The sequence below is a fragment of the Simochromis diagramma genome, unplaced genomic scaffold (assembly GCF_900408965.1).
Source record: "Simochromis diagramma unplaced genomic scaffold, fSimDia1.1 OVJJ01000610.1, whole genome shotgun sequence".
Taxonomy (NCBI): Eukaryota; Metazoa; Chordata; class Actinopteri; order Cichliformes; family Cichlidae; genus Simochromis; species Simochromis diagramma.
Genome location: NW_024387063.1, coordinates 418,531 through 434,719, shown reverse-complemented (window position 1 = coordinate 434,719; position 16,189 = coordinate 418,531). Strand labels below are relative to the sequence as shown.

At 39.5% G+C, this 16,189-nt stretch overlaps 2 protein-coding genes and 2 long non-coding RNA genes across 6 annotated transcripts in view; 1 reads left to right on the top strand and 3 right to left on the bottom strand.

The window, feature by feature from the left end:
• The window catches only part of LOC120742114 (B-cell receptor CD22-like), a 34,099-nt gene extending 27,352 nt beyond the window's left edge, over positions 1-6,747 (bottom strand). The window contains exons 1-6 of the mRNA XM_040045261.1: positions 4,797-6,747; positions 3,109-3,462; positions 2,762-2,989; positions 2,139-2,489; positions 1,805-2,038; positions 1,395-1,655 (exon numbers count right to left, since the gene is read on the bottom strand). Coding sequence (XP_039901195.1) covers positions 1,395-1,655; positions 1,805-2,038; positions 2,139-2,489; positions 2,762-2,989; positions 3,109-3,462; positions 4,797-4,860 — 1,492 coding nt within the window. The 5' untranslated portion in view covers positions 4,861-6,747. The remainder of the gene's footprint in view (positions 1-1,394; positions 1,656-1,804; positions 2,039-2,138; positions 2,490-2,761; positions 2,990-3,108; positions 3,463-4,796) is intronic.
• Positions 6,748-8,574: 1,827 nt separating this feature from the next.
• On the bottom strand, positions 8,575-14,584 carry LOC120742097. Of its 2 annotated transcripts, XR_005697759.1 has the most exons (8): positions 14,297-14,584; positions 13,944-14,127; positions 13,681-13,749; positions 13,450-13,589; positions 13,018-13,272; positions 12,686-12,907; positions 12,448-12,575; positions 8,575-11,092 (listed from the first exon to the last, which is right to left on the bottom strand). It is a non-coding gene; the product is annotated as an uncharacterized LOC120742097 (long non-coding RNA). The 2 variants fall into 2 exon arrangements; XR_005697758.1 differs by having other exon boundaries at positions 13,944-14,584.
• On the top strand, positions 14,310-15,712 carry LOC120742105. Its single transcript, XR_005697768.1, has 3 exons — positions 14,310-14,402; positions 14,936-14,938; positions 15,679-15,712. It is a non-coding gene; the product is annotated as an uncharacterized LOC120742105 (long non-coding RNA).
• LOC120742091 (PHD finger protein 13-like) lies at positions 14,777-15,692 on the bottom strand. 2 transcript variants are annotated; one of them, XM_040045246.1, is made up of 4 exons: positions 15,508-15,692; positions 15,323-15,431; positions 15,038-15,108; positions 14,777-14,914 (listed from the first exon to the last, which is right to left on the bottom strand). In XM_040045246.1, the coding sequence occupies exons 1-4, from the start codon at positions 15,601-15,603 to the stop codon at positions 14,813-14,815; spliced, it is 378 nt and encodes a 125-aa protein (XP_039901180.1). In that variant the 5' UTR covers positions 15,604-15,692; the 3' UTR covers positions 14,777-14,812. The 2 variants fall into 2 exon arrangements, with proteins under 2 accessions (XP_039901180.1, XP_039901183.1); XM_040045249.1 differs by having other exon boundaries at positions 15,323-15,401.
• Positions 15,713-16,189: the final 477 nt, after the last annotated feature.

The following is a 16,189-nucleotide window of genomic DNA, read 5'->3' as shown; positions in this document are numbered from 1 at the left end:
ATTTCTTTGTAAAAAATGTTTGGAATCATGTATGATTTTCGTTCCACTTCTCATGTGTACACCACTTTGTGTTGGTCTTTCACATGGAATTCCAATAAAACTGATTCATGTTTGTGGCTGTAATGTGACAAAATGTGGGAAAGTTCAAGGGGGCCGAATACTTTTACAAGCCCCTGTATCTTAGATTATAAAACACATCCTGCCATTTGTCCGCCAATTTTCACAACCATAAAGCTGACTAATTTCTGCATTAGGCTGGATGGAATACCCAGCAATCATACCCTACACACTTTTTTTTTATTAGTAATATGACCAACTAGAAATATTTCTGCCCTTGCTAGTCACCTTAAACTCTAGTCTGTGGTCTTCTTATTGTATTAATATATAATGGCAGTTACTTGTTCAAAGATGAAGAGCCCACTGGCCAGTAACCTGGGCTGCACTCTTGACCGATGACTGAGCATCCAAAAAGAAGGAAGGATGTAAAGGAGAACCAGGACAGGAAGCAAATGACAGCCCACTGGCAAAGGCAGTCTCATTCAGCATAAAGGAGTGGATGCTAGCTTGGAAGAAACCAAGGCTACTTCTGTCTGTGCTGCTAAGGTTTGCCAAACTCTGCAAACTAATAAGCATATTTTGAATTCAGTGACAGCAGCACATTTTCAAAAGATTTGGAGCAGAGACATTTTTACCTTTTTGAGGGTCTGAATATCACAGGCATCCAATATTCATCTCAGTCAATGCACCTTATGCACACAGATTTCTCTAGATTCTCTCAGTATTTGATGGTATCATGCATCCAGAGTCTTAAAACATAAAATCTTTAATTTTACATCGTGGACGATAATTTTGTAAAATTTCCACAATTTGTAGTCACAGGTTTTTACAGATTGAAGAACCTTTGCCCGTCTTTACTTCTGAGAAACTCTCTCAGATTTTATTTTTATACCCAAACATGTTGCCAGTTAACTTGATGCAACATGTTCCTCCAGATGTTTTTAGTAACTCTTAGTTTTCCAGCCTTTCGTTGGCCCCATCCAAATTTTTGGACTTGTGTTACTGTCATGAAACTCAGAATGAACAAATACTTTACTTGTACTCTTTAAATCGTACATTTTCTCAGCTGATTTTTTTTATGTTCTATTATGAATAGAAAACATGTAAAATTTGTTTATGACATTTTCTAATCATGTAATTCTGTTTTTTTTTTCTATTTGAATGCATAAAAATAGTTCAGCTCACACACTCAACCATTGAAAATAAAAAGAATAACAGTATTTCTAAAAACTGCAAACATGGTCTTCGTGATATGTAACTCAAGTTTTTCCATATTCCTGCAGCAGTCTCACAGCTCTTCAAAAAGTCTTTACAGCTTATAAATGTATTTTACTCACATTTCACATCAATAGTTCTGCTTTCAGATCTCTTTTGTCCCAGGTCATTATCAGCTGTACAGTAATACTTTCCAGAGTCAGAGGGCAGGATGGAACTGAAAACATGTTGGTTTTGGTAACTGAGAGGGTTGATGACATCCTCCTTGTACCAGGTGTAGTTAGCTGCTGGGTTAGCATCACTGCTACAGGTCAGAGTCACTGAACTGCCCTCCACTATCTCAGCAGAGGGACTCACTGACACAGAGGGAAGCTTTGGAGCATCTGGAGGAGAAATAAGGAGAATGACAACATGGTAACAACTAATTTTTACATGATTAACAGTTTATATTCTAAAACAAAAACATCATAACTTTCCCAAAAAGAAACCAATCAGCTTCACTGACGAGTAAAGGAGTAAGAAAAGAGCTCACACACTGTTGGAGAAGGGAATCGCTCATATCCTTTCACAACACAGTGAAAACTGTCTGCAGAATCAAATGTGTTCAGCTGTAAATATTGTTTTTCTGATGAAAGTTTGTGTCCATTCCTGTACCAGATGTAGGAAGATTGATCAGGTAGCTGACAGTTGTTGTGACATGTCAGCTCTGTCCAGTTAGAATAAGAGTTTACTGTTGATCTCCTCACATGTACCTGGAGCTGTGGACCTGGGAGCAAACAACAGATATTATATTAAAACAACTCAACAGACAGACAGCTGAAAAGCTTATAAATGTTTAAAGTGACTTTCTGTGAAAATTATTTTACCTGTGACAGTCAAAGTGACTCCAGGTACACCAGAATATTTCACTCCTGGATTGTACGTTATGAATCTGAACTTGTACTCAGCTGAGTCGCTCTCTCTCAGGTCTGAGATTCTCAGAGTGCAGTTGTTGTCTTCACACTGATACTCAACACGATCTCTGTACTCTGACTCTGTTTTCAGGTCCACAGGTTTATTATTTTCGTCTCTGATGGACCAGAATTTTTTGACAACTTCTGTATTTCTTCCATCTATAGTCGATGGGTATCTGAAGGTGCAGCGTATTTCTGCTGTTGCTCCTTTGAAGGCACAGACCTGAGTAGAAGAGTAAGTCACATCCCAGACATCCTTCACCACTGTGAGACAGAGAGAGTTGGATATTAGTCACAACATCCGAGGACAGAAATGAAAACGATGTGATAAGGCCTCAGTATAAGCCCATGAGAAAGGTCTCCTCCCTCCAGTGACCTCAGTGTAGGATAACTATTTATGAGCTCCGACTACACAGGTTGTGTGATCAACAGCAACATACAAACCAGTAGTGTTACCCTTATGAAAACCTATAAAATCTACAGCTCATTTGCCACACGGCTCCACAACATGGCATTATGTTAAAGCATAAACTCACCCACTGAAGGAGAGCGGGAGTTCTCATATCCTCTGACAGCACAGGAAATCCTGTTTGTAGGATCCAGGTAGTTTAGATGAAGATTAGATGTTTGTCCTCTGATGATCCGTTCATTCTTGTACCAGATGTAGGAGAGATTATCAGGCAGAGGACAACTGCTCTCACACTTCAGATCTGCTGACTTAGAAACACCACTGACAGCTGATCTGCTCACCTGCACCCGCAGATCTGCCCATTAGTAAATAAAGAACATTAAGCTCAGCTGACAACATTCAGATAAAACACACAAACACACTCACAGCAAACACTTGGATTTAAAATAGTAAATGAGTGGATGAACATGTTACCTGTGACTGTCAAAGTGACTCCAGGTGATCCAGTATATTTCCCTCCTGGATCGTTTGTTATGAATCTGAACTTGTACTCAGCTGAGTCGCTCTCTCTGAGGTCTGAGATTCTCAGAGTGCAGTCGTTGTTTTCACACTGATACTGAACTCGACCTGAATACTCTGGATCTGTTGTCAGATCCACAACTTCATTATTACTCTCTTTTGTGAGCCAGAATGTCCTCAAAACTATGTAAGGATTATGTGCTCTGGATGGGTATGTGAAGGTGCAGCGTAGCTCCACTGTGGATCCTTTTACAGCACAGATCGGAGTAGAAGTGTAAGTCACTCCCCAGCCATACTGACCCAGAACGACTGTAACACAGAGCACATCATAACAAAAAATAAAGTTAGATTAACAAAAATTAAACAGACTCATTTGGCTACATTTTCAGCTCCACGTGTTGGACAGATAAATAGAGTCTCACTTAATGTTAGAATAAAACAAACTATGATGATAAAGGTAAATGTGTAGAAGTTACAGAGTTGCCAGAGTTGATTCCATTGATCCACTATTACAGTCACCATATGAAACACTAACAGCATGAACTTCTCCTCTTTCCATTATGATGCATGAGACGTCGTTCTGGGAGTTAACTCAACCACAAAGTAAAGTTTTATTAAACAGTTGTTTTCTTTGTGTCAGAGTATTTTAGCAGGTGATAGATGCCATCCTGAGCACAGATGAAGATCTAAAATAATATTTCAGTGGCAAGGCTACCCTTGACCCCCAGGTTAACACAGACAGAGAGGGAACCAGGAAATTCCCGGCCAGCCTGAGTGCTTCTTGTGACACGGAGAGTGGCGAAGGAAGGGCCAATAAAACGCCGTTTCATGTGTCCAGGGTGAAGCCCACGGTAGCAAACAGATAAAAGTAGAAACCTTTTGTTGGAATTATTGCTCATGTAGTTTCATTTATCTCACTTTAAATCTTCAAACTTAGGGGAAAAAACTGGTTTCACACCAATAAAGTGCCACAAACAACACACCACTAGCATTTCTGTTAGAGATGCAATGTGTGTGTTATCTGTTCACACATCACATGCGCTCATTTTACAGGCTAAACAAACACAATCTCTTAGTGTGCATGAATCTTATAGACGGAGTGTCGATCACAGCATGGTCGAGGTGGAAAAGAAGAAAAAAGGGGGAATGATTTGAGAGTGTAGGAAAGGTGCAGGAAATGAAGCAGTGAGAGGAATATAGAGTCTTACACAGTCAGTTTTTGTTATTAAAGGGTACATTTTAGATAATCAATAATTCATTTAGACGTCGGCCATGTTCATCCTGAGAAAATCCACTTAAACACAACAAATAGATTCTGTGAATCTAAGACGACAGATGATTTATAATAATTAGACTAAATTATTGGGTCTTTCACCCAAACATCATTAGTATCCGGATTTATGGCACTGGAATAAAACGCAGATAAAATGATTAGACTGCAAAACTCTGAACTGCTGAGTGTTAACAGTGCAAAGAAAAACATTCAAGAATGGAGACAGAAGGCTGGAGCTGCAGAGCTGTAAGGACAGACGATGTTTCACACAGCATCATTTTACAGATGGAAGAAAAATACATTCACCTGAAAACAAATCAGTGTCTGAATTATATTTTCTGTCACATTTGGTTACTCAAAGTAGACCAACCTGTCACAGTGAGGAGAACAAATCCACTGACTGCTGTTATTACACTCATAGCTGCTCCCCTCATTGCTCTGTGTGAGCCGTTAAAATGCAAGTAGATAACTGACAGTCCTTTCTATAAAGCAGAAGTCGACTCATCCCAGTCTTTAAGATACAGAAGTGAAGTGTTAAAAAATGACACCCTCTCATCTTCCTCCTTATTTGCATACATGGTTAACCAGATGCAAGTGGATAAAACTTCAAGACAGCAAAGCTGCAGTTTTACCAGCAGTGACAGCGTGTCTGATATTCTTTACAATGTCTTAGTCATCCAGGAGATGCTCTCGGTGGCAGGAAGCCTTTTTCAATCTGTGAACAAATGTTTTTGATGTGATACAAGTGTGTGAGATGGACTCACAACACTTTACAGAATTAGAGCTGAGCTCAAAATGAGGCGAGTTAAAGATGAGCGTGGTCTGAACCACGAGTGCTGAGAAAAGCACACATGAACTGTGAAAGCTAATTCCTGGTTATCTTCTTTGCATATTCATTATAGTTTAAATGTGTGTGTAGGTGCCCGTATGATCTGCTGACTAAACACAGTGTACATAATAACCTTGATAGCATAGAGTAGAGAATAGAGCTCTGCCCGTCTCTTGATATTGGCAGAAGAAGCGTGACGAGACAGGTTCAACTTTTTATTGCAGACAAATTCAACAAATGCACATTTGCAGATTATCAAGTTACACGTGAATATTGAAAATACAAACTGGTTAATACACACGGCAGCTTCAGAAAAGACATCAGAGGGTTGCTCTGTGTGTGTTACATACTACACATATTACACTTGTGGTTGGCAGAGTTGGTTTATTGTGGTGCTTTTCAGTGTTTCTGCAGCATCTTGCACAACAACAGTTGTTACAGCACAATTCATCAGAAACTCTGTTTTCACTTTAAATAAAGATCAAGTTTGAATCAAAACATCAGCAAAATGAACAGCTGTGGCACAAGTGGTAACACTGACAATCTGATCACTGCATTTATGGACTGAAAACATTCAATAATGATGTGAGTACTGTCACATCAGCTGTTTGTCTTTAAGAGAGAAAAGTTAGAGGAAAGAATCAAACCCATTTCATTTGACTTCACTTGTCTGTCATTTGTCTTTTAGAAGAGACGAGGAAATGGAAACTAAAAGGTTCTGTACGTTTCTCTTTGGAGGCATTTTTGAAACTGTTTGAAAGAACAAAAGTGTTTAACGAACCCAGTTTCAGATCAGTGGAGCCGAGCAGATAAATACTTTTATGTTCTGTGTCAGAAAAACTGAAATATCCCCACATTGATCTGACATGTGACACAAAACAGAGAGATTAACACTGTCTGTCAACAGAGGCGGCAAAATACTGATACTTTGTCCTTATGAAGAAGTGCAGATACTTGTACTTCAGAAGTATTTAAAAATGCTTGATATTTAAAGTACTGTGAAGTACTGATTCAACATCTTTATGTAAGTCACAAAGTACTGAGGGCTCTGAAATGTACTCACAGTTTCTACCAGATAGTTTTGTTACAAGTTTACAGAACCTGGTGCTACATTAATATAATCATAATATAATATGAGTACATGGGAATACTAACTATTAACTGTTCACTGTCTTTATTATAGACAGTGAACAGCTGGTATTGTATATTTACTTTGAACATGTTAAAATAGTAAAACAAGAACAGAAAAAAAAAAGTCAAAAAATACAAAATACAAGGAAAACAAAATAATAATTATAAATAACTTAAATGTTCAAAAAGCAGTAGGAAGAAGCATAATCTTATTTAATCCCGCCCCCTATTCAATATTTAATAACACACTTTTTCTTCCAGTTTAGGCCCTATCCATCATAAACTCTTCCTTACAATTTGTTACGTTTGCTTTTATTACCCCAGTAACACATCGAACCATATGCAAATGTACAGCTATATATACTTATTAGGGGTGCAACGATATTCGTATCGATATTGAACCGTTCGATACAGTGCTTTCGGTTCGGTACGCATATGTATCGAACAATACAAAATTTGTAATTTATTTTATCAACTTTCCTTCTGACGATGCTGTCTGTGTTGAGCGCTCAGTGAATCTGCGTTCGACTACTCCGCCTAGGCTGCACTGTCGAGCCTAGGCGGAGTAGTCGAACGCAGATTCACTGAGTGCTCAACACAGACAGCATCGTCAGAAGGAAGAGCGCAGGGCAAGCTAGCGAGACAGAAGTTAAGCTCTCCTTTTAACATGGACCTCCCCCACCCTTATTCAGATCTGGCGTTTGGAATTATTTTGGTTTTCATGTGACGTATGACCCTGAAGGTAAGCGAGTCATGGACTAAAGTAAAACAGTATGTTGGATGTGCCACGCAATGCTCAATTACATGGGTGGGAACTAGTGTGTTAGCGCAGTTAGCTCGTTAACGTGTTTGCCGTCTAGCCCCATGCACGGGGCAATCCGTGGTAGCTCGTTAACGGAGATTTGCCGTGTTGTGGCGTTAAGGTCATTTCAACGAGATTAACCTGAAAGCACTAGTGGGAACACAACGAATATGACTGCACATTTACGCCGACATCATCCTAGTGCAAAGACAAGTGGAAGCAGAAAAAAAACAAGCAAGCATGCTACTAACTTTAGCCGAATCATTTAGACAGCTGTTAGCACATGATTCTCCTTATATGTTTAATATGCTGCTGAGAATATAGCCCAGAAGAAGCGGATAGTATAGCTTTTATTTTGGAAAGAGACATTTCTCTGTAATAAACTCTCTTTTCCAAAGATGAGTGATTCCTCAATCAGATACAGGGCTCGCAATATCGCTAGCCCGACGTCCCGGGGCTAGCGATTTTTTTCAGTCTGTTTACCAAAATCTATCTCTGCCCTGCCCGTCGGGCTATTGTAGGAAGGAAAAATATATGTCAATGCTTTTGCATTCTTTCAGAAATGTAGCTGGGTAATTATGTCATTGGCATCGGTGAGCCACTGTCAATATGTGACATATTGCAATCGCGTTTGAATTTGCGCTTGTTTTTTTGCTTTCACTTTGCAATCGCGTGAACTGTGTATAGAGAGCGACAGCACTGATCTGTGAGTGATGATAATTTGTGCACCAATTCCTCTGACATCGTCTTATTAATCGTTAGCTTACTATGCAAACATGACAAGTGAAATCTCACGCAGCAAGCTTAAACATGTGAGAGGTTGATCGCGCAGAGAATCGCTGAGCTTATGTGAGTGCGTGTGTAAAAGCAGCAGCATATATATTTGACTACGATGACCTGGATGACTAAGAACCTTCACAGACAGATATATATTTTAGTTCTGCTGAGCCAAATAAGACAGGTCAGGGTGAAGAAGTGACAGCCAAAGAAAAGCTTACCACAAAACGGAGAAGTTATGACAAATCAGACTATAAGGCAAAAAGAAAGTGCAGCTTTATGGTTTCATGGACAAAATAATTTCTGTGGCTGCAATATGACGAGCTAAATAACCAGGGCTGCACATAAGTGGTCCGCAGGTGCGCATTCGCTGTCAAAATAAAAAACACGCACAAGGGTTAGGGTTAAATTTAAAAACTGTACTTTTGAGTTAAAATATATATTTATAATTTTATTAAATGACAAATTAAAAAGGCATGAACATTTTTTTTGTATCGAAAAAATATCGAACCGTGACACCAAAGTATCGAACCGAACCGAACCGTGAATTTTGTGTATCGTTGCACCCCTAATACTTATATAAACATATTTGTGTTTATATGACACAAATATGTTTATATAACAACAGGGGACTGTTGTTGTGATTTGGTGCTATATTATAGCTATATGATGATAATAAAACTGATTTGAATTCAGTAGTTTATTGAAATTAGCCTTTACATTATCTTCTGTTAATAACGGTTGAACATGTAATATCTTCTTTTTCTGTTTTTCTTTCTTTGTGGGGGAAGCAGACAAGCTCGACTAAAGGGTCATCATGGAACTCATAACCACGCAATAAACCACAACACCAATATGAAGATTTTTTTTCTTGCTACAAACTTTGGAAAACCTCGCACATGAATTCTCATTTCAGGGATCCGCGCTGCAGTGATTTGAAGCTCTTCTATTAAAAATGGATGCTTCACTTAATGATGTGAACTTAGTTGACTTAGCTGTTTTTTGCTTGCATGAACAAGTAGAAGTGTCATTCAGTCTGACATAAATGTAGCCTAAAATGCTTTTCTCTCATCATCTGCTCAAACTAACAGATGTAGCTCTGTTCCTTTAGCACTTGATGTTTATTACATTCTTAATGTTATTTTAAACTTGTTTCCTCACAGGTCGTCTCAACTACGTGGTTGAGCGTCCCGCAGAAGAAGGCCTTCCTGAGGTCATCAGGATCCTGGATGACTCTGATACCCAGCACGTCAGTGAAGGTGAGTATGGTGAGTATATCCTTCTCTCATCCTCCCCCTCTTCTCATGAACCTTCTCCTTCAACCTCAGCTCTCACCCCCTCAGCAAAGAGAAGCAGAGAAGACATCTGCACTGAAGAGGTAAGTGCAAACAGGTGCAAGGTAAGTGATGACACGTTCTGTTGCCCTCCAACATCCTCAGGTTCTTTTGGAGTCAGACGCTTCTGGGAAAGGCCTTTTAACCTTTCACTTGATGACAGCGACTCTGACTAGGTAATGTTAGAACTTGTTTTTAAACTTTAAATGTTTAGGTTGGCCTCTGCGTCTTGCAGTGTTTGTAAGACACTAACTATTTAAATGACTAACATATTTTTTCTCAAGCTCTAGCTCACTTCTTCTTCTGTGAATAACGGTTGAAGAAGTTCCTTTTTTTTCTTCTTCTTTCTTTGTGGGGGAAGCAGACAAGCCCAACTAAAGGGTCGTCGTGTAAGTCAGCAATAAACCACAACACCAATATGAAGATTTTTCTTTCTACAAACTTTAGATAATCTCTCACATGAATTTTCATTTCAGGGATCCAGGCTGCAGTGATCCCACCCATCAGATTCACATTGATGTGATAGTTACATGTTTGCTCACTGGTTTTTCTCATGTCTGCAGATATCACCAGTATCGCGAGGGCTGGGAGAGGCAGTCCGCACCGGGGGAGCGGGATCACCACCAGCTGCGGTGGAGGATCCGGGTATGTGTGGGATGAGGTATGAAGTTATTACACCGTCAGTTTCATTGACCTGGGCAGCAATGTTTGTTGGAAGTATTTATGTTTTTTTAATGTCTTTTTTCAGGAGCAGCTGGCACAGGGAACAATCCCTGTAAGTAACTCTCTGTAAGGAACACACACACTTCTTTGTGTGTGCATTATAAATACAATTAAACAGCGTCCGACAGTGCTGCAAACAACGTTGGACTGGTGGGTAATAAGCAAGAGAATAATGCAGAAAACTGATTTTTAGATGGGAAACTCTTCCTCAGAGAGAGAGAGCTCTGCATGAAGTGTGATTTTATCGTGGTGGAAGAAAAACAGCCACAGTAAGAGGGAATAAATGACGATGTTTATGTGAAGCGAAATATTGGGGTCTACTTTATATTCCAGCTCTAAAGTCAATGTCGTCTTCACTCATGAAGATTTTTACTGTCCTGGGGACAGGAGAGAGGAGTCTCGTCAGAGGAGCCATAATTTTATAGCTTGCAAAAGTAGAAACAAATAAGTGTTCATTTGAATTCTTGTCTTAGTGATTGAAAATGGTCTCACTTTCTGCCCTTCACTGTTTGTGTCTAAGGCTAAAAAACTACTTTATCTAAATTAAACGTGACTCTAAATATTACATATTTAGTTGTGTGTGTGTGCACACACACGTATTTTATGTATATAGACTTCTTTTCAATTATTACTCATGATATAACAGTGTGCAGACAGGCCCTGCAAGGACATGAGGAGGAGACAGTGATAAAAGGTGTGTGAGGCTGCTACAGGCTGTGGATCCCTCACCAGCTGGAATAAAAAGAGCACAGCTAACAATAACACGTGTACCAGTTGTTCCTGTTCTGTGCTTTTTCCTTCACCCCGAGTACCAACAGGGCCATAAGGCGTGTCAGCCGCACAGGGCTTCAGATTCCCAGCAGTCAGTGAGGAGATAGGAGGAGGCTACAAAGCTCAGAGTAACTTGGGTTAGAGAACCTGGAGCTGGTGGAGTCATAGCTGCCTTTGTTCAACACCATCTTCTCATCTGGCTTGCAGGACATAACAGCATCCACAGGCGAGGTTAATTCTACAGTCATCATTTCCACTGAGTTCAAGAAGGAGTGAAAGTATTCACTGGGGAACCCACTCTGGAAGAGAGAAGTCACAGAACAGAAGAGGGCTTAGAAAGATTGGAAATATACAAGATATTCAATCTGCACTTTAATGGAATCAGTTAAATAGGTAAGCATCAGGTGTTTGGGGTGCTTCACTCATACTTGACTGAATTTGAATTGCTTGGATCATGAAGGTCATAAGTCTGTGACTGGATCAGTGAGTCGCTTTGTCGGTCTGGTTACACCTCCCACAGAGTTCACATCTATCTGCAATACTCTGTCTTTTTATGGTACATGTTGTGTTGCTCGACTTTTTGCACTGAGCTTATTTTTGCTTTTAGACTCCTTAAACTCTCTGTAGCTCCCTGCTACTTTACAGGGTTTTTTCAAATGAATATTTTTAGACATGAACATTAGACCTTGATGCAGTCCACCTCTGTGGTTATACAGTGAGCCTTGCTCCCAGCAGGCAACAGGTTAACAGAAAATACTGTGAAGTGACTGTTGTTGTTAAATGGTGCTGCATTAATAAAACTGTACTGAACTGAAATCAAATCATTGTATAATAAACTTCCCCATGAACTTCTCCAGCATCTGATTTTAACACTGTGATGAAGCACTCTACTCTTAACCCTGACCCAGCGCTCCAGCCCCTACCGGTCCGTGAGTCACTTGAATTTTACAGTGTTTATTTGTCGGACAAAATAAGTCAAATTAAACAGCTGTCCAGTACCTGTGCAACAGATGGTAGTGATGATTCAACAGAAACATCCTATACAACAACTGATACAGGTATATACATAAGCAGAACTGGGGATACTCGTCCCTAACTATAACAATATCCATAACATCACTCCTCTACACATGGTTGTATTTGAAGCTGCAATGCTTTGCAGCCAGTAACACACCCCTTGAAGCAGCACAGGTGTGGGCAGCACCTGTGAAATTTAATTTACTTGGAAGAAGTGAGTTATGGGTTGAATTGTCCATCCTTGTTCTATTCTGTGTCACCATCTTTCTAACCATGCTGAACACCCTTCTCTGATGATGCCTTGCTGTGTGCCACACACAATAGTGCCTTCATCAAATGCACCAGAGTCTGGAATCTCCCATCTCTCCCTAGCATGGCCCAAACCCTGTCAATCCTTGCTTCCTGAGGAAGATCTTCCCTGCCAAGCACCTGGTACTCCACTAATTCTTCCCTAAGTCTATCCAGGCCCAACCGCAGCTGCAGCAGACTTTTCCCTAGCTCTATGACTGCACATGAAAATGAGCAAATTAAGCACAAGTGAGCTGGAGATATAATTGCTTGCTCTATTATTATACTCTGTAACTTCTGAAGTTGATTATTAAACAACTACCACCATCAATTAAAAAAGGGGATGTACCTGAGTTTGGAGAAAATCGATGCCGTGACTCTGGATCCAACACGGTCAGGTTTTGGAGGATGATGTTGTCGAGGGGGAATGCAGTCATCATCTTTGTGGTCACAGATACAAAGAAGTCTCTCACTGCCCTGTGACACATGATCGGATCAATGATTACAGGCATTGTATGATGGATTATCAGTCAGTTAGCTCTTAGGAGGTAAGCTTATTTGGACAACACAATAATCATAATGCTTACTGGATCATCATTGGGACAGAAGAGAAAAGTTCATCCATGTTGTCCTCCAAGAGGCTTTGTGCAGCTACTGCAAGAAAGAGTTCTTTGCCTGGCAACTGTAGGCTGGCATCCATGAACTTGATGTCCTTCAGTGGGACGTCAGCAATAAGGCTGGCAGTGAGAAATCTTCCCATCAATCTTCTCACCAGGCCGGTCATCTCCTTGGACCATCACTCCTTCAGCCTAGAAACACAAGACAGATTATCAGTTATGAAAAATTATGAGAACAGCATTATTTATTATCACAATTATTAAGTTTATCTTTTGCTGGGCTGGCTGAGGTGAAACATAACCTTGAACTCTGCCAGTGGCTTCAGAACCTGGAAGAAGAACTTTGTCTTCTTGCTGGTTAAATGCTCTGCCAGCATCTTCACCTTGCCAGGCTTCTCCACATCCTCATACTGGCCTGCAGTGCATCCCACTGGTTGAGCACCCGCTTTATGCAAGTCAGCAAGCTGAGCCACCTGGTTGCACAGTATTGGAGTATCTTCAGAGTCTCTGAGTCAGTGAACTGCACAAACTCTTTGAAGATTTCAGCATGTTTGGCACTAAAGTTGAGAAAGGTCAAATAAAAATACATAAATAAAATACAATCAGGAAAGAAATTGTTAAGTAATGAAAAGCCAGGAAGCTAAAAATGATATCCAATAACAGTCAAATTGTGGAACAGAGGCTCTCTTTTAACTTATGTTCAAGTGTAACATGTAGCATATCAATATGCTTACCTGATGTCGAAGAGCATAAATGCTGCTGCTGATGTGATCAACAGGCTGGCCTAGAGCCCTAATGCCACATCCTGTGGCCAGCTGTACTTCGTCACCTCCTGAGTTTTCAGAGAGAAAACCCTGGCCAATATCACAAATTCCTTTAAATAAAATAATATTTATTTAGAGAGCAATTTTCACTGACGACAGCCACAAATTACTTTATAAGAAGTGTGAATACAAAATACATACTTTATCAGACCAAAGGGTTGGTTTTGGCACAGTTTAATCACCTCCTTGTCCAATTCTGGGCAATGGCACCTATCAAAGTGCACAGAAATGAAAAAACACAGTTTTTCTACTAACTGTACTGCACTTGCCGCTTACTTGAAATAATAGCAACAACACCAATTAAAATATTTAACGATTTAATCTTAAAATACGGGAGGACTCTGTATTATAAGGGATGGATGGCAACCCTAACTCTTAGAAAATAATATTTTATATACACTCACCTTTCACTATTTGAGCCTTTGTTCTGCCATTTGCGTACTGGCGAGCGATCTCCGCATCCGGGAACATATCCTTCAGGGACATGTAGCTTGTAGCTAACAGCATAGCCATCTTTTTCTCGGCATAAATACCACCCTTGGGTCTCCCTTTGACAACATGGCCCAAAGTACTGGGCCGTGATCGGTGCTGCGTCGCCGGAGGCTCGTGCTTCTCTGACCCTTCATGTGTTATTTTATCCACTCAACCAGCGTGTTCAATGGAGAAGTCCGATCTACAAATTTTGCAGGCAGCATACCAATTTTCCTTCGAGCTGTCCTGGAAGAAATCAAATTCTTTTTTCCCATCATTTTGGAACTTGCACGCATATTTCCTTCTCTTGCTGGCCATTGCCATTTCTCTTCTGCTTCGTTTTTCTTTGTTCTGATTCCCGCGCTTGACTTCGAGGTGTCACCGTTATTATTGTCTGGCTGTTCTGACAAAACGTCCTACCTTGTCAAAACATCCTACCGTAGCGTAAATTTATGGTCTTGTCTATCAATCCGTGCTACCTTATCAGAATATGCTACCTTACGTAGTTAATGGCTCCGTCGTATAGGTAGCATGTTCAGATGGCCAAATCACACTTAAAAACTTTGAGTTATTTCGCTAGGACATTAAGAACATGCTTCCTGCATAGTTTTATTTAGGTAGCATGTTCAGATGGCCAAATCACACTATCAAAACATACTTCCTGCATAGTTTTATTTAGGTAGCATGTTCAGATGACCAAATCACACTATCAAAACATGCTTCCTGCACACAATCATCTAATGTTGACAAAGAATGCAAGGAGACATGGAGGGGGAAAGACAGCTGTTTTTATTAGAAGTTGTTATGTGTTTTCCTTACATTTTTTGCATTTATATTCTTGGTTGCTCTCTTTATATTTTGCACATGCAAAATGTGCCCATCTTTGGCAAGATTCACACTGCACCTGGAAAGGAAAAATAAACAGCTCGTATTATGTTTGGTGAATACTATTAGTCAACATTTTAAACATGATTAGCAAGTAATGATACTAAGACTTATGTGTTTCTTTTGTTTTGTTTTGTTTTACCATTTCAATCATGCTGCGGTCAGCGTCAGCATCTAACATGGAGCAAACAATGCAGTAATCCTCAGCGTTCCCTGAAACACATTCATGGTTAGGTTTTAATCAAACATTATTTATTGATTAATTAAAAAATAATAGTAAATTTGTTCCACAAATACTTCATGGCAAATTAGTCCCTTGAATTTTTTTAATTAGACTTAAAGAAGGGTCTTATCTGAAAGTGTTTGAAAAGCACTATTTAAATTGGAAGTACACACTCTAACGTGATAAGGACTTTACTGAACTTACCTCGATGTTCAAGTAGGGTGCAAGCTATCTGCATTCGCTCCAGCACAACTGCTTCTGTAGTGGTTAATACTTCACTGACCTCTCCAAAAGCAAGGTAGTGTTCTGCAAACTGAGATTTCTCATTATTATAATGTAAAGTCCTAATTGTAGCTAACAATAAATGGAATCATTTGAATAAGGGTTACCTTTAACAGCAAAACTCCGCAACTGCTGGAATCCTGTTGCTTGTTGTGTTGCATAGTCTGTAACTGCCACTCCATGGTGTCTTCATGCCCTCTCATCCTCAGAAAATTCCTAGTTGAACAAAAATGTTTGTAATGAAACAAGAAATGTTTTATCTAAGAATAATACCTCAGTATCATGCAACGGAAGCCCAGTTAAGGATGCTTTAGCAATTCTTTTTTTTTTTTTAAAGTCTTTGCACAAATTTACAAACTCTACGTTGGAGATAACATTGGTGCAATTACATCTGAACAAAAACATAGGAAAAAACAAAACAACAAAAACAAAAAATAAACATTTACAACATAAATGGGCCATATTCTTATGACATTTTACATTTTCTTTTCTGGCAACACTAACATACGTGAGGCTTACCTGGTACAAAAAATGAAACACATTTATTAATAGTGTTTCATAATTATTCATTATTAGTTTCAGGAATCTGATTTGACTGTAAAGAGGGCAGCTTTATTTGTCCTTTAGAGTAACATAAATGATTTTGTATCAAACTCAACAGAAGTAAAGGGATCACATTACAAACTTTTTTATATACTCTAAGGGAACACTAAATGTTAAACTTGGCATTAAAAACACCTATTTTGAGAAACTGCCCCTTCTCCTCAAGTAAATCTCTTATAAAGATGT

Bases quoted from the DNA above. Each gene is read 5' to 3' on its own strand.
- LOC120742091 (XM_040045246.1), bottom strand. From the start codon at position 15,603: ATGAGAGGGCATGAAGACACCATGGAGTGGCAGTTACAGACTATGCAA. The intron at 15,432-15,507 runs GTAACCCTTATT...GAGAAATCTCAG, and splicing joins GCGGAGTTTTGCTGTTAAAG to TTTGCAGAACACTACCTTGC. The intron at 14,915-15,037 runs GTAAAACAAAAC...TTTCCTTTCCAG, and splicing joins ACCGCAGCATGATTGAAATG to GTGCAGTGTGAATCTTGCCA.